The following is an 18,539-nucleotide window of genomic DNA, read 5'->3' as shown; positions in this document are numbered from 1 at the left end:
GCAACTGTTAACGCATTTAAATTAATTCTTACTCAAACATCCAAAATAATTTTATTGTTCCCCTATCAAAAAATATCCACTTAAATAAACGAAAAATTATCATAACATCCTTAATTTAAATGTTTATTTACGTAAAATATCTCGAATACCATAATCATAATGTTCACCCACTTGGATCCCCATGGCCAATAAACAGCCGATTAAATTCCTCGTCGTAATTAAATCCTTTATACCCATCACCAAAACATCCCTATTACAATTACAATAATTATACCAACAGCAATAACAATAATAATAATAACAAAAAAAAAAAATTAACTAGCAATCCATTATGCTTGCAGCGATAATGATAATGAGTGTCGCGTATAGCTAACGACAAACAATCTGATAATTTATCTCCGCAGAGTCAGTAGACGAGAAGAAAGACTATAGGGCCAATGGGTGGGGTGGGTTGGGTCGGGTTGAATAAGGGGCAAAGAGAGCTTCTGTTGAGGATGGTTGGGTACAGTCGGGTGGCTATGAGTGGGTGGAATAAGAGAACCAAAGAGAAGAGAACCGAAGAGTAGAGTAGAGAAGGGAGGGGAGGCTTGGGGAGGAGAGACATGACGCGTGACATCACGTGGAGTATTGATCGCCGGCACAGCATCCACGCAAGCCATTCCAGTAACTTCCCTACCTACCCCAACCACCCCTTTGAAACCGGCGCAACGTTCTACCTATCACTGTTCTATACACCCTATACTTGTACATACATACATACATACATACATATACATATACATATATTTTAAGACCCCCTTGTCCCTTTAGCTTGACGCCGTGCTCACCTCTCTGTCACGCTCTGTTTCCCTCTGTTTCACTTTCATACTATTCGCTTTACCTCCTCATTGCATCTTTATTTTTTTTTTTATCTTTTATCTTTTATCTCTCCTCTCTATCTATCTAGACTAGAGATTTTTTTTATTAACGTTGTCTATACTCTGTATCACGATCATAACTATATCAATGTACAGACTTTTTCCACCTGTCCGACGGTTAGCCACAGCCCTGTCAACTATCCAGCAGGGATGTATTCCAGCCGGTTAATTATCAAACGTATAGGAAAACCCCTCGTGGCAAATACACTGATAGTGTATAATGTTGTGTGTGTAGTCGGCGACAAACGGACGGTGATGATATTAAATCTAGTGGATTTCATCTCCATATCGTTGGGATAGATGGATATATGGCATTAATACACATGTGGATGTGGATATAAAGGAGAATACTTTTTACTGAAGAAGTATTGCGCCCGAGGTTGTCAATGTTATAGATCGATCACGGAGATAAATGATGACGCGTTTTAATCTTGGGGGTTTTACTTTTTTGTTTGATATCAGGTTTTGTTTTTGTAGTGATTAGGATTCTTGGAGCAAAGTATCCTCATTTGTTATCTCATTGACGTAATTTTTATGTGAGAAATTTTTTTTTTTTTCATGACGATTTTTATTTACGATCCTGACGTTAGCAGACAATTAAAAATTTTTGGATTTTTTTTTTCAAAAAATCATTTACAAAAAAACAAAAACCAAAAATATGCACATGTAGAAAATTTAAAAAACTACAGGTGGAATTTTTTCAAATATTAATTTTTTTACAATTTATTATTTTTAAAAAAATCCAAAAATTATTAGACGTCGGCTAACTTTAGTATCATTTTTTATTTTGATCCTGAGTGATACTGAAATTAGCCGACGTCTAATAATTTTTGAATTTTTTTTAAAATGATAAATAATAAAAAAAAAAATATTTGAAAAAATTGCACCTGTAGTTTTTTTAATTTTCTACATGTGCATTTTTTTAGTTTTTGATTTTTCATAATTAATTTGTTGAAAAAAAAATGCGAAAATTAAAATTCAGAATCACGATCCTGAAGTTTGTAGAAAATTAAAAATTTTTTGATGTTTTTTTCGACAAATTAATTACAAAAAAAAAAAAAATAAAAATATGCACATGTAGAAAATTACAAAAGCTATAGGTGGAATTTTTGAAATTTTTTTTTTTCTAATTCATTAATTTCTACAGCAATACAAAAATATTTTTTTAGCTACTGACGTTTAACTTTTAAATTTTTCTATTTATTTAGTGGTATTATATTTCACTGGAGCGCAAAAAAAATATTTCAATATTTATTTTCATACAAATTTTTTATTTAATATATCAGCTTGTAAATTCGCGAAAAAAAAATTTTTTTTGTTATTAAATAACAAAAAAAATTCAAGTAGTTAACAAGTGATATTTTTTATTATTAAAAAAATGGATAAAATTTCAGTTTAAAATTTTTTATTCACTCGTCAAACTTTACAAGCTGCGAATAAAATTTTAACAGAGCTGGAAAAAAATTTAAATAATCTAAAAAAAATATAGAAGAGTTTATTTCACTAAAAAAATAAAAATTATCGGGTAAAAAAAATCTCTATCCACTCAGACATCTAGTATTTTTTAATAAAACAATATGGAGTCGAGAGACGTGATCTTTGTACTTTGGATCAAGATTTGACACAAAGATAAACTGCTTATGTATGCATATTTCCCTATCACGTTGGCAACTCTCGAGTTTCTGTATCACCCTCTTCATTTGTACTCCGTTCACTCCCAACGTTTTGCTTTTCGCTCAATACACTATAGACATATCACATGATAAATCACAACCTGTTCGTTTTCCTTCTTCTCTACTCCCTCTACTTATCATGTTCGTTAACGTAATATATATAATAATATTATATAATACCTGTGAAACCAATATTATATATATATTCATATATCACAAATCAGCGAATTGAATTTGAAATTTTCGCGCCATTAGAAATTTTCCTTCAAATTCAAATCACATTTCTCTCCATTCCATTTTTTAAAATCCAGGTAAAAAAATTTCCAGACACTTTTTCTTCGGCTGGAAAATTGCCGAGAAAAGGCCCAGGTCGTGAACATAAGGCCCGAAATTTAGCCGACTACCCTACCGGCTCAATTTATTGGCCAAATTTCAGCCAATTTTCGGTCTGTTTATTAGAAATAATAAAATTTTGGTGAATTTTTTAAAATTTGAAATTTTCGCGCCATTAGAAATTTTCCTTCAAATTCAAATCACATTTCTCTCCATTTCATTTTTTAAAATCCAGGTAAAAAAATTTCCAGACACTTTTTCTTTCGGCCGGAAAATTGCTGAGAAAAGGCCCAGGTCGTGAACATAAGGCCCGAAATTTAGCCGACGACCCTACCGGCTCAATTTATTGGTCAAATTTCCGCCAATTTTCGGTCTGTTTGTTAGAAACAATAAAATTTCGGTGAATTTTCAAATTTTTTTTGAAAATCGTCTTCAAAAATCCACAAAATAGTTTTTTTTAACACAAATAAAAATTTTTTATTGTTCAGTCGTTCCAGTTTCTATCCAACTCGTTATTTTATATTTTTTTATTGATATAGTTAACAGTTATTTTAGTAGCGCATGACCTTTTAATCAGTCCTTTGTACGGCATTTCTGATGCATATAGGGAAGGAAAAAAGATAAATGAAAAAAAAGAGGGAGATGGGGTTAAAAAAAGTTAAACAAGAGACAGTTATTAATAGACATGGTTTACTATACGTATCCTTCTATTCATGCATTGAAGCTTCAGTCTCGAGAGTTTTATACAGTAGCCTCGGTATCAAGTTTACACGAGACACGTGAATCGAAACACTCACTCGCCCTCTGCCCGTACTATGCACCTAACTCCAGACATGAGTGTTGATTTTTTCATGATATGGACGACTCTGTATGTTGTGCCAGAGTTCAAAGCTACGTTCAAACTTTAACATCCTCCCTGTAATAGCATTGCTGTCTTTTAAACTATATACAATGGTAAACAAAAATAAAAGTTACATTCAAAAGTATACTGTAAGTACAACTGTACTTTCATATAAATTGAGTTTTAATATATTCCATTTCATTAAGGCTGGGCTGTATCTAAAAAGTTATCGAATTTTAGATTTTTATTAATTTATTAATCGATTATCATTTAATTTTCTTATTTCCACGTTGGGATTTCCCACTTAGGTCCCACAGAACCCAATTGGGAAAAATTACAATAATTTTTTCATTTTCACGTTGGGATTTCCCACTCAGGTCCCACACAGAATCGATTTGGGAAAAATTACAATAATTTTTTTTATTTCACGTTGGGATTTCCCACTTAGGTCCCACATAGAACCCAATTGGGGAAAATTACAATAATTTGTTTATTTCCACGTTGGGATTTTTCATTTAGGTCCCACACAGAACCCAATTGGGAAAAATTACAATAATTTTGTTTTATTTCCACGTTGGGATTTCCTACTCAGGTCCCACACAGTACCCAGGTGGGAAATATTGACCATGAATAATTTTATTTTTGTTTGGGATTTCCCGATTGGGCTCTGATTGGGCCCTCATAAGGATTTCCCTATTAGGAATGCCCCATTAGGGCCCAAAGAGGTTCAGATACACACAGTGGGCGATTCCACAGTAATTTCAGGATTACAGCGATTTTTTTAGCTTCCGATGAAATTTATAAGACAAAATTCTTCGGAAAATTTCTATTCGAGTCCCATAAATATTTAGAACGTAATTAGAAATCTAAAATTCGAGATTTGTTACATAGAAAAAAATTTTTAGTCGTAAGAAAATTTTAGTTTTCACTTCATAATTCAAAATTTTTCTTGCGCCAAGAATTTTTTTTTTCTGTGCAGGTACAGCTCAGCCTTAACTGACTTCCATATACATTTTTTTATATTTTTGACAGCCGCATTTTTTAGTAACGGGAACTTTCGATACAAAAATTTAAATTTAAATCAAATACTTTGAGTACTTTTTGATGCAAGTTTATTTTTTTCCGGCCCTCTGTTAACTCTAAACTCAAGTTCGATTAAAAAAATAACCGTATCAAATAATTTTTTAGTTCAATTAAAAAAATACACGATAATTATTTACTGAACTAGCAAAATTATTATTTTGAAAAAACAAATAAAAAAATTGAACGGATTCATAAATAAATATATAAAAATACAGCTTGAGATATAAAATAAAATATACGATACGTCAGTACAAAAAAAAAAAAAACAGTACAAAAAATAAATAAATAATTCCCTAAAAAAATACGAAAAATTTTATTTACAAATTCTTACATAAACGTAATATTAATTTAAGGAAATATATATATTAGGGTGGCGCAAAAAAACCGACTATTTTTTTTTTTTCAATCTCGCATGAAAATTTGTTGGTTTACGATGTTTTAAGAAGCCTCTCCACAAATCAGCTCGATAAAAAATTTTTAAGAGGTCGCTCACGAATTTTGAAAATATCGAAAATGATCGAAAGTAGGATTTTTATTAAAAAAATTTTTTTTTTCTCGTGGCAGCAATAGTTTATATTTGTAAAATCATGACTATGCTGAAAATTTCAGCCCAAAATTTAAATATTTAAACGGCGCTCAAGAATTTTGAATGTTTCCGAGCGCAGTCTCTTGGACGTTTTTGAGCGACCCTTAAATATTAATAATAAAGCTTCTCGATTTTTTCACCATCAATTTGCATGACAATGAATGGAAATATAACCCGAGAAATAGAAATAATAAGTTATTTACATACTTTTTTATTTTTTAATTCAATTTGTAGGTTTTTTCGCTTATTCAAAACTGACCGAATTTCATTGTTTAAGACTGTTCTGTATATTTTTGGGTATGCAAAAGTTATATTTAAGTGAAATGACAACAATTGAGTTATAAAAACTAATTCAAACTATTAATTACATATTATCAGTTAATATTCGAAATTCTTGAGCGCCGTTTAAATATTTATATTTTGGGCTGAAATTTTCAGCATAGTCATGATTTTACAAATATAAACTATTGCTGCCACGAGAAAAAAAAAATTTTTTAAATAAAAATCCTACTTTCGATCATTTTCGATATTTTCAAAATTCGTGAGCGACCTCTTAAAAATTTTTTATCGAGCTGATTTGTGGAGAGGCTTCTTAAAACATCGTAAACCAACAAATTTTCATGCGAGATTGAAAAAAAAAAAATAGTCGGTTTTTTTGCGCCACCCTAATATATATATATAAAATCAATATTTAAATAAAATAACCCAAGTTGAATTTAATGTAAATGTCGATATTGGAAAGATTTAAGTGTGAGGTTCGTTGGCGCAAGCTTTTGCTTGATACTCCCTTGTGTAATTGAATAGAGTGCTACAAACTTGTGCGAATGGAAAATACTCGTAGGAGGTATACATATATATATAAACATATATAGGGAATAGAGGAGAATGTTGAGAAGTAGAAGAGACATGAGATGTTGCAGTTATAGTTATAGTTATAGATATATATAGTGAAAGACGTGATATGGGGGTGGGGGGGGGGTAAAGAGTAAGTAGTAAAGAGTAGATACTTGACTATTGGGTGTGAGAAGGATGATGAGTATGGTAAGACGCGAAGAGGGACAAAAATATAATATTGTGTACATATATCTATATGTTGTCGTGTTGTTATGTTACGTATCTACAACTTCTGACATGGTATTCAAGAGTACTATGCACGTTACATTAGCGAACACGCCGTCATCTTCTCAATGGATAAACTAACAACGTTGCTTGCCTCTACTTTTTTTTTTTTATTATTTTATTTATATTTTTTGTTGTTGCTGTTGTTATTCTTCTTTTGTGCAGCTACAAACTGCAATACTACGAGTCTATCTATTCAGTTACTTCGAATGCATTCACTAGACCGTACGTGAGATTTCCGCAGCCTTTTTTGCACATTGTCAACTTCTATTGTAAATTGACTTACGATTATCTGGCTTTTCAATTTTATCTATACTTTTTTTAAGACATTTAAATATTGGAGTTTATTTCAAACTGTGTTAAGGGTCGCAGGTAAAAATAAGTCAAAAATTTAGATCATGGAAATAGAAAATTTAAATGGTAAAATAATAACGAAGGCCAAATTTTGATTAATTTTTTATTCAGCGCTATTTTGCCGCAATAGGAATTTTCTCTTTAATTTAATGGGAAAAAAAATTTTCCAGGTTTGTCGGTATTGCTCTGGAAAATAATTAAATATGAAAATTTAAAAATAATAGAATGGTTATAATGCCTATGTCTAGTAAAATTTGTTACTACTTAAGTAATGATTTATTTGGACGGATGACATTTGTCCATTACAAACTTGTGACGCCTGTTGGCAACAGTTGTGACTTTGATTCAAGTCATGGAAATAATGCAATGCCTCTTCTGTGACGTTTACAAACCCACTTGGATTCTATTTTAATGAATAATAATAATAATAATAATAATAATTAAATATTATACTTAAATCTATTATTAAATTTTAAAAAATCAGGAGTAATTACGGACTTTATTTCAATTCGGATTCACTTCATCACTCGGAGTTTCGGAGTTTTCCAAAAGATTATTTCACATGCACACAGTAAAAAACGAATCGTCAAAGTGTAAAAAAAAGCGTATGTTAAAATTCTGTGTGTTAAATTTTTAACACTTTTGTGTGTCATTTTAACACACAGTATTTATCTTGTTTGAACTGCCGCAATCGATTGATTTTTTAACACACAAAAACGTTTTTTTTTTTCGAAAGTAACACTTTTTATGTGTTACTGTCAAATCAACACACAAAATATGTTAAAAAAATGTCGACCATCACAAAAGAATTCTTGGAAAACTTTTACTATTAACATATGCGTATGTAACTTTTTTTAACACTCACAACATGTTAAATAACACATAAATAAGTGTAAAACGTTCGTTTTACACACGATTTGTGTTGATTTTGACGGATCCTTTTTTACTGTGCAGGGTAAATACACAGAAAAAAGGACTTCTCCTCCTCCGAAAGAAATTTTTGGTTTCATTTCATAATGAAAAATTTTTCTAGCCCCAAGAAATCCTTTTTTTCTGTGTAGGGAGTTTGCATTTTCCGCGGAGGGATTTGGATTTTACTTCAATCCGCATTCACTCTGGCTCGGAGTTTCAGTAGTAAAATAAACTCCCCTTTGGAGTTGATTTTACTCCGAGGGAATTAAATAAAAAAAAAGTCTTTTGTTCCGCATTTACTCCGAAGTTTACCCCAGATTGGATCCGCGTTCACTTCGGGAATTTTTGGCAGTTCAAAAAAATATTTTTTATTTCATTAGATTATCTAATGATCATTAATTAATTTAGTAATGTACAAATTTAATGAACGTTAGCTGGATTTTTAGGAGAATTAAAACCGTAACTTTTAACATATTGAGTGTTTTTGCATAAACGTTTTTTATTTTATTGTAAACTTGGGAATAGTGAAAGACGGAAAAAATAGTGGAATTATAATGGGACTTAGACAGTGCGAAGTAAAACTGAAAGAGCTTTGAATTTTGTCGAGCACTCGAAAGAGAAAGCTGTAGAGTAACAAAACAGTAAACAAGTAGAGGAAGGAAGAGCGGCGATAAGGAAAGTACGAGACTTGAGGGAGGAAGTGAGAGGGGAGTTGTGTGGAGAAATTGAAAGCTCTCTTTTCCAGGGTGAGCAAAGTAAAAGAGTACGAGTACGAGTACGAGTGTGTCTGGTAGTATTCTTCCTTTTCGACCTGGCAGTTTCGAGCAGCTAAAGAAGACGGGCACGAAAAAAATAAAAAATGGATCGAGAGAAGAAAAAATGTATAAAATCCCTCGGGCTAAAGACTAAAATGATGTGTCCGGATGAAGTTGAAAAGTTTCGACGCCTTTCGTCATGTCACTGTTTTATAAGTGTGGTCCTTTTTGTCTGAGCTTTTTTTACTTTTGACGTTTTATTTTTCTTGTTACTTTACTTTGAGTATTTGTCGTGATTGGAAAAAAATATTATTCTTTTACAAGTTTGAAATTTTATGGAAATTAAAAAAAAAAAATCAAATTCCGTTGAAAAAAAAAGGCTTGTAATAATTTTTAAATAAGTACTCATGTTTTCTTTTATGTAGTTTACTTTATGAAAAGTTTTATTGGCTCTTTTTTTTATTTCACGAGAATTAGTTTAAAGAGTTAATGGGGTAGTGTTTAGGGGAAATAAACTCTTGGAGGCGGAATTCTGATGAGATCTATTTGTTTAAATAATATTAATTATTTTTGACAAAAGTTTATGTCGATAAGATCAAGTTGTTTCAGCTATGACTGATAGGTGATAACAAATTGAGGTAAAGTCGTCTGTTAATGGCCGAAGTAATTTTGCGAGCGGTTTTATTGATGGTAAGACGGTCATTTTATTGCCAGTTTTATTTCCCGTGGTACTTAATTGCTAATGGGCAATTGGGCAGAGTAATAAATAATATAGCTGTCAGTATAGACGAATAATGGACACGTATTATTTCGTTATCACACAGAGGTCTTTGCGACATTAGTGTACTGTATCTTTGAACAGTAACTTAAACTGTGTAATAGAGTAATTAGAGAGGATTAATCTAGACAGTCGCTGTAAATACAACAATCAGTGCGGATAAGGTAACTGATACTTGCTAACATTATTATTACAATTACTACCGAAGCTGCGTAAAGTCTGCATTTGCATCCGCACTATTTACAAATAAACATACCCACACTAATTATCATATTACTTAATCAGCTCCGCCGCGTTGTATCGCGATATTCACAATTACAAATAAAATAAAAAAAAATAGTAAGCTCTGTACTTTCCCACGGACTAAAAATGATATTTAATATTTCGCGTTTACAAAAATCTTGAATTTAAAAAAAAAAAAATTAATCAAGTAATTAATGGATTGGAAAATTTTTTCAATTCATTTAAATGACACGAGTATTTAGTTGTAGCAACACGAGTTATTTCAAAAATATAAAAAATGTTCTTATATATTCATTTTTTTTCGAGCCAACAGACTAAGTCTCGACTGGAGCCCGACGAAACTTTTCTATGGTTTCAACTCAAAAATCTTGAATTAAAAAAAAATAATTATAATAATAATAATAAAATATTTATTCAAGTAATTAATGGGTTGAAATTTTTTTTCTAAATTTCAAATTTTCATAGCGGGAAGTTAAAAATAAAACTCGCAATGAAAGATAAAATATATGCTAATGGATATTAAATCGAGCCCATATGTTACACGTACTTATATATACGCAGAGGAGTAATAATGGATGGTATGATGAAAATACGCGAGAAATGCTTCTATTCGTAGTGTATTATTTGCTGGATGTTCATTTAGTAGTTTGGGCCATGTTTAACTTGACGAAACCCCGACTAGAACATAACACACCCGTCGATTCGGTGGATGGAGTTGTTTACCCGACATCATGTACACTCGGCAATATTCTCGGGTCGTCTCTGCTGCATCGCGGTTTATACTTCCCACACTTTATTCGATTGTTTATATTCATCTACACATATATATCTATATTTGCACACCCACATTCAAGTACACCCGTTTATATAAATATATGTATATAAGGGTTGTTCTCGCAGACGTTATCTTGGCATTTTGCTTCAACGAATTGTTCATCGATTTCCCAGTCATCTTCTCCCGTTCTTGGGATTCTCACCACTTTTATTTCAACTTCAATCCACTTCAATTCACATCTTATATTCTTATAAAGCTTTTTGTATTTTTATATTTCAATTTTAATAAATTTTTTTCATTTTTCATCAGCTGGTCTTAAGAAATATTTATAACTTACAATACAGTATTTAATAAAATTATTTTTTTTCTCTGTCTCAAAGCTACGACTTGGAATAATTTTTTTACTCTTAAAGAAAAATATTTAATGAAGATGAAAAAGCATAAAAATATAGAATGAAATTGATGAGTGAAATGTTTATCAGGTTAAAGATGCAAATTCTTCATCTCGAAGCATCTTGAATCTGAGAGAGTATCGAGTAAAATTATACGGGGAAGTAAATAGGGAGGAAGAAGTGGAAGAAGAAAGAGGAGTAAAAGGAATTGATGGAGGATGAGAAGGAAGCGCAGGAAGAGGATGGCACTTCTGAATGGATGATGCATACAAACCAGAGAAGATGTATATCGGAGAGTTAATGGTCGTGTCCCATTACATTAAACTACTCCGCAGATAGCGGAAAACGTAAGGGAGGATTTATAAACAGGATAATCGCGGGTATTGGCTTCTCTTCAGCATACCAATGACTTTAAATCCTCTATTTATTTTATCGACCTTTAATTTCGTCACTTTAACACACACGTTATCTATTAACGACCCTGGTTTATTTTCAATCAATACTCAGTTTATTCCGTTAATTAATTTTATATTTTATTGATAACAAATAATTTTTTTTTCAATCAATTTTTTGAATTTTCCCGACGAATTCTGTATCAAGAGGCAACGCGGAGGTCATGGGGAAATTTGGGCCAGTCAAAATATTAAAAAAAAAAAAAAAAAAATGGAGTATGGAATCAGTCCTAAAAATTTTTATTCGAATAATTGAGCCGAAGACTAGACGGGATTTTAATGCAAAATTTTATGTCAGGACTATTTTGGTCGCAGGAGAAAAATTTAAATTTTGGCGGGCGCATTTTAACTCACATTCAAATTTTTTTCCAAGGCTTCGTTGTCTGTTTTCTAAAAAAACTTGAGCAATAAAAATAATTGTTTTAATTTCCATTGATGTAATTTTATTGTCTATAAATTTCCAAGGAAAAGTATAACGAGAGATTCATCAAGTGTTTAATCTGCAGTTACAGTCTCGCATTAGAGCTTGATACTTAAAATATATTTTTTTATTACTCATTTCTAGGCTCGTAACTGTACTTAGCGGCTGGCCGTACAGCGATGGAATCCCATGAAAATTAAGGATATTCAATTAAAATTAATGAAACGCTGACGTCAGTCGCCGACAGAAGAGAGCCGCGCGGTAATTGGAGAGGTCTCGACGTCCTTTCCTCTCTCTCATTCTCTTTTTCATTTTATTTCTTTTCTCTTACTCGCGTTTATGCTATGGTTCCTTTTTTCTCGATTTCAACCCTCTCGAGCCTTCTACTCTCATTCATCCCTCCCTTGCCCCCTATCGACTTTTCTTTAATTATTATTTTTCATTTTTTCGTTCAATACTTTACCTCTTCTCGCCATATTATTTTATATATTATTTTATTCAGCAAGATTTAATTCAGTAGATTTTAAAATTCACCTCGATAATATTAAAAAATGTTAAGGGTAAAAAAAATTCTATTTTCGAGCATTAAAAATTTTTGCCGAGTCTGTACTCGCCCAGAGCGCGTGCTAAAAATAAGGGGAGTTGAAATAAAACAAAAAACTAAAAAAAAAAGATACAATTTTTTTTTTTCGTCGCACGTTCGACGTAGGGGTCGATGCGTGTGCGAGCGCTGAACACACACGCGAGTTGAAACCATAGAAAAGTCTCGTCTGGCTTAAAGTGTCGGGCTCCATTCGAGACTTAGTCTGTTGGCTCGAAAAAAAATGAATATATAAGAACATTTTTTATATTTTTAAAATTACTCGTGTTGCTACAACTAAATACTCGTGTCATTTAAATGAATTGAAAAAATTTTCCAATCCATTAATTACTTGATTAATTTTTTTTTTTTTAAATTCAAGATTTTTGTAAACACGGAATATTAAATATCATTTTTAGTCCGTGGGAAAGTACAGAGCTTACTATTTTTTTTTATTTTATTTGTAATTGTGAATATCGCGATACAACGCGGCGGAGCTGATTAAGTAATATGATAATTAGTGTGGGTATGTTTATTTGTAAATAGTGCGGATGTAAATGTAGACTTTACGCAGCTTCGGTAGTAATTGTAATAATAATGTTAGCAAGTATCAGTTACCTTATCCGCACTGATTGTTGTATTTACAGCGACTGTCTAGATTAATCCTCTCTAATTACTCTATTACACAGTTTAAGTTACTGTTCAAAGATACAGTACACTAATGTCGCAAAGACCTCTGTGTGATAACGAAATAATACGTGTCCATTATTCGTCTATACTGACAGCTATATTATTTATTACTCTGCCCAATTGCCCATTAGCAATTAAGTACCACGGGAAATAAAACTGGCAATAAAATGACCGTCTTACCATCAATAAAACCGCTCGCAAAATTACTTCGGCCATTAACAGACGACTTTACCTCAATTTGTTATCACCTATCAGTCATAACTGAAACAACTTGATCTTATCGACATAAACTTTTGTCAAAAATAATTAATATTATTTAGACAAATAGATCTCATCAGAATTCCGCCTCCAAGAGTTTATTCCCCCTAAACACTACCCCATTAACTCTTTAAACTAATTCTCGTGAAATAAAAAAAAGCCAATAAAACTTTCCATAAAGTAAACTACATAAAAGAAAACATGAGTACTTATTTAAAATTTAAAACAGAGTATTTTTTATACTGAAAGTATAGTTAATACTTTTTAGCATGAGAATCTTTTGAACCACAAAGTATCTTCAGAGAGCACGTAGATGCAGTTGGTCCGTTGCAACACTTTGGTTGCTAGCTGTCTCTACGTTTCTCTCCGTTATTCACCCTTGGTCTCTTCACTCGCTCTTATTTCGTAGCATCCACATCACTAGACCGTTTTCTCTTTGCCACGACTTGGAAGTTGCATGGGATTCCGCGGGACGGGGGATTTAGTGAGTTGAGTGTAGTCAGCCAGGGCGAGGCTGAGTTAGAAGGATGCGGCAGCACAGGGGCGACGTGGAATGAAGGCAGAGAGGAACGAAGGGGATGAAATGGAGGGAATGGAATAGTGGGAACACTGAGTGAGTGAGTGAGTGAGCGAGTGAGAGAGCTAGTGCAGACACCCCCGTCGTCTTCATGATCAATATTACGCCCCACAGCCAACAGCCACGGCATCCGAACACTGAGACGGACTTCTTCCGGCCCAGACTCTCTACTTGCGTTTCCAAGTTTTCTCCATCACTCCTTCCTACCTCTCACTTTCTGTGTATACATATATATATATATATATATATACTATTTCAACTCTACTCTGCTCTTCATTTCTCATTCCATCTTCTCTATCATATACCAAACTTACACTTTCTCTTACTCTCTTACTCTTTCATCCCATGTCTTTACTCTTTATTCTTTCTCATTCAACCTCTTTTCAACTCCTTCTTTAGAAGTAGCAGCAGTAGGTTTTCCTACTTCTGTTTTATCTTATCCTTATCTTTCTTACTATTCAACAACTCCAGGAATCGGCTGCTATCTACCCGGTTACTTCTATCCACTTGTCCATCTCCGGTCTGCTTCACGTTACGTTGCGTTTTTTCTTGATATTTCGTGTAGAGATTGTATGTCTGTAGTTTTGAGAAGTATTTGTTGGGTGAAGTCTAAAAAGAAGAAGTAGAGGAAGAGGAAGTGATAAGCAACAAAAAGAGAAGGAAGAAGAGAGCAAAGTAAGCTCGTGGAAAAGTATGGAGCGAAAGATGCCCGACGGGAAAATGATTACCGGAAGCATTTCATTCAGGCTCCCGGCGTTAAAACATAATGTTGGGTAATGGACGTACCAATTGCCCGTCGTCTTCGTTGACGACGAGGTAAAATTACCCGCCAACTTATTTTCACGGTGTCGTAGTTTAATTTACTGACGATACAGACTCCTTGTTATTATTTTATTTATTTCCTGTTGGTATAAATCTTTGTATTTATGGTTAAATATTTTTTTATTATTTTTTTTTTTTCATTGTATTAAAATATTGTCAAGATTTTGTCGATAGTAAATTGTAATTATAGAAGATTTTGTTATTTGGGTATAGACGTTTGTGAAAATGTAATCAGGATTTTCTGTTTGAAGAGACGAGGAAGTAAATAATAGTCAGTATTTTTCGATTATTTAGTTAGCGATCGTAAAAAGGGAATTGGTAAATTGATATGAATTTTTATAGAGTGAATTCAAAAATGAACTTTAGAGAGTGAGTCGTTTGTTTATTTTATCGAGTGTTACTGCAGTATGTAATATTATTATTGTTAATATTTATGTTTGGTTTGCAATAACGATAGGCAGATTAAATTTGTTGAATTAAATAAAGAGCAAAGCAGGATCAAATAATAACATACATTTCCGCTATTTTATTTCCTTTTTATTTGTTTTAAGGGGTTAGGGGTAGTCAGAATTTTCAAAAAATCGATTTTTTTTTTTTTGCATTTTCTTAAAGTATAATATTTTAAAAATATTGTGTGAAAATTTGAAGTGAATCCGACAAATTCTTTTCGAGTTATTTAACAATGACCAAAGGACGCTCGGGTGCTACGTGGCATTCGAGAGCAGGTAGCTAGAAACAGCTGCAAGCAACCGACCTTTCGGGTTTCATTGTCATGAATATCTCCCCATTTTAATGTATTTATAATTATATATATATATATATATATATATATATATATATATATATATATATATATATATATATATATATATATATATATATATCCTTCTACATATATTCACAATTTGTAGGTAGTACAAGAACTGAAAAATAATTTTTGGTTGCCAGTATACCTGTAGTCGTTGCACTGATCAGTCGATAGTTTTGTGATAAATTATTTCTCAAGTGAATTAAATTATTAACCATGGGACGTGATTCTAGAAAGGTTTCAAGAGAACTTCGGAGTTCTGAAAAAATTAATAAGTCGCGTTCAGTCAAAAGAAAGAATGTTTTTAATCCGAAAACAGCCGAACGTGATGAAAGTATTCAGAGTACATCTTCTAAAAAATTAAAACAAAACACTGAAGATGATGTACCTGAAGACAGCAGTACTGAATTTCGAATAATAAATTTTATTCAGGTATTCACTGCAATTTCTGCTCTTATAAAATGTAAAAAATGTGATGGAAATGTAGTGTTTCAAACAGCAAGTACACGTGGGCTGGGATTCAAAATTGTAGTTGCATGTAATAACTGTGGAAATGAATATATTCCTTCCTGTTCTTTCGTTGGGCATTCTTATGAAATAAACAGACGTTTCATTTTTGTAATGAGAATACTAGGAATAGGATACGAAGGATTGTGCAAGTTTTGCGGCCTGATGGACATGCCGTCTTTTTTAGATAAATCTACGCATACAATTTTACTGAAACAGATTTTGAATTGTAGTAAAGCCGTCGCAGAAACCTTCATGACGAAAGCTGTGAATGAAGAAAAGCAAGCAATGCCAACAACTGAAAATGAAGATATAAATCATCTAACTGTATCGGGAGATGGAACCTGGCAAAAACGGGGATATACATCGTCATTTGGAGTTTCTTCTATAATTGGCTATTTTACTGGAAAGATTCTTGACATAAACATTAAAAGTGCATATTGTAAGCTATGTGAGTATTGGAAAAAAAAAACAAATACTGTTGAGTTCGAGGAATGGTATCAATCGCATGAAGATGTGTGTTCTGCTAATCATCAAGGGTCTTCTGGGAAAATGGAGGTGGATGCGATGGTCGAAATGTTTTCGTATTCTGAAACTAAATATGGAGTTAAGTATGCCAACTATATTGGTGATGGTGACTCCAAGACCTATTCAGGAATTATAAAATCAGATCCTTACGAAAATACAACTGTAAATAAAAAGGAATGTATAGGGCATGTCCAAAAGCGGATGGGGAGTCGATTACGTACGCTGAAGAGTAAACAAAAAGGTCTTGGTGGTCGAGGTAAGCTCACAGGAAAATTAATAGACAAACTAACTGTGTACTATGGTTTAGCAATACGCCGGCATTGTGATTCTATTGAAAATATGAAATCTGCTATAATGGCAACCTTTTATCACTACGGCTCGAGTGATGAAAAACCGAATCATGATATGTGTCCAAAAGGCGAAGAATCTTGGTGCTCTTACCAGCGCGCTGAAGCAAGAGGAGAGCTTGATACCTTTTCTCACGATTATTCTCCTTTACCTTCTGATGTTTTAAAAGCTATCAAGCCTATATACGAAGATCTTAGTAATGAAAATTTACTTTCAAGATGTGTAGGTGGATTCAATCAGAATAATAATGAAAGCTTTAACCAACTAGTATGGAAAATATGCCCAAAAACGGTAAATACTAGTTTTACCATCGTACAAATAGCTGCATACGTTGCTATGTGTATATTTAATGAGGGTATAAATTCATTATTAGTCTTGATGAATACACTAGGACTTAATTGTGGGCCTAATTCTCATCGGTATGCAGAAAGAATGGATGCTGCACGTATCAAAGTAGCAGATAAGCGCGCTAATGATAACACCCGAGAAGGTCGATTGCAACGTAGGCACCAGCAAATCGATATTTTGGAAGCTGCTATGTCGGCTGAAGAGCTATTATATGGTCCAGGAATAGATGACTCAGTGTAAGTTATTAAATAATTCTTATAATTCGACATAAATCCATAGCAAAACTTTAAATGCGTTTTTCTCAAAACTATGTTTTCTGAACTGGTGATCACTGTAACTTAAAAACTGCTCGGTAGATTTCAATAAAATTTATTGTACTTTTGAAATACATTAAAAACTCGTGCCTGATCGAAGGATTTTTTTTTTTTTTCAAAATTTCGATTTTTTTTTAACAATAAACTGTCGGTTTTTTTCTCGAAAATTTGAAAAAAATTTCCTGAGGCCGCCATTTTGTTAATTTCGAAAAAAAAAAAAAAAGCTTCGATCAGGCACAAGATTATCTATTAATAAAACTAATTTTTCTTGTCCGATTGATTTTAGATGAATCTCCAAGGACTTATGATGATCACCGCAAAGGACTTCGGGAGGAACGGGCTCTACAAAAACAGCGATAACTTTTTGAATTATTAATTTTTTTTTTTGAAATTTTCGTGAAGTCAAATCGAAACGTGTTCTAATAAAGCTATGTTTTTATTTTTGTCAAATAAAGTAATTAACTACAAAAAAAAAATTATTGAAAATCATCATTTTTTCATACCCCTGAGTACCCCTAACCCCTTAAATATTTATCGCGTTACGTGGGTTTTAACATACGGCAAAACTAAATATCAGACACCGAATACGCGAATAATAATATAATTATAATTTTATCAGTGTAGACTTTGAGCTAGAGTAAATGTTTGATATACTCGTATTTTGATAAAACGTAAATACTAAATTTTCGCTTTTGATTTTCATTAACTCAACTAATCCAAGTCCTCTGACATACTAATTAGTACTTTGTCTAATAAAAAAATCTACCAAAGTCGCGAGATGATTTTCTAAACCATTTTCATGACTACGTGGTCGAGATAATTAGACCAGATTATTTACTTCGGCAGCGCGAAATCAAAATTTTACTTCACCGTGTGAGAATCAATAATCAACCCACATCCACTATTTTATCATTCAACATAAATCTATCCCATAAATAATTTATGTGAAAGCCGTTTAAAAAAATCCATACACTTTCAATAAATTATTCAAATTATAAAATTACAATGCCCATTAATAATTAATTATCATATATTATGTACTAGGATCTTAAATAATTCAGCCTTAAAAATTTTCCCTTCAAATTGAATATTAATATCAATACAAAAATTCTAATTTATCACACG

At 32.3% G+C, this 18,539-nt stretch overlaps 1 protein-coding gene across 2 annotated transcripts; it reads left to right on the top strand.

Annotated features, from left to right (window-relative positions):
* The first annotated feature begins 15,485 nt into the window (after nt 1–15,485).
* On the top strand, nt 15,486–17,926 carry LOC130671859 (uncharacterized). Of its 2 annotated transcripts, XR_008990600.1 has the most exons (3): nt 15,486–17,043; nt 17,144–17,336; nt 17,701–17,926. XR_008990600.1 is itself a non-coding variant. In XM_057475960.1 (2 exons), the coding sequence occupies exons 1-2, from the start codon at nt 15,586–15,588 to the stop codon at nt 17,702–17,704; spliced, it is 1,755 nt and encodes a 584-aa protein (XP_057331943.1). In that variant the 5' UTR covers nt 15,486–15,585; the 3' UTR covers nt 17,705–17,926. The 2 variants fall into 2 exon arrangements, 1 of the variants encoding a protein (XP_057331943.1); XM_057475960.1 differs by having other exon boundaries at nt 15,486–17,336.
* The last annotated feature ends 613 nt before the right edge of the window (nt 17,927–18,539 follow it).

Source organism: Microplitis mediator, chromosome 7 (genome assembly GCF_029852145.1).
Source record: "Microplitis mediator isolate UGA2020A chromosome 7, iyMicMedi2.1, whole genome shotgun sequence".
Taxonomy (NCBI): domain Eukaryota; kingdom Metazoa; phylum Arthropoda; class Insecta; order Hymenoptera; family Braconidae; genus Microplitis; species Microplitis mediator.
The sequence above is the reverse complement of the archived record's forward strand: the minus strand, read 5'-3'. Positions and strand labels throughout refer to the sequence as shown.

Excerpts from the sequence above, each read along its gene's own strand:
- LOC130671859 (XM_057475960.1), top strand. The coding sequence starts at position 15,586 with ATGGGACGTGATTCTAGAAAGGTTTCAAGAGAACTTCGGAGTTCTGAA.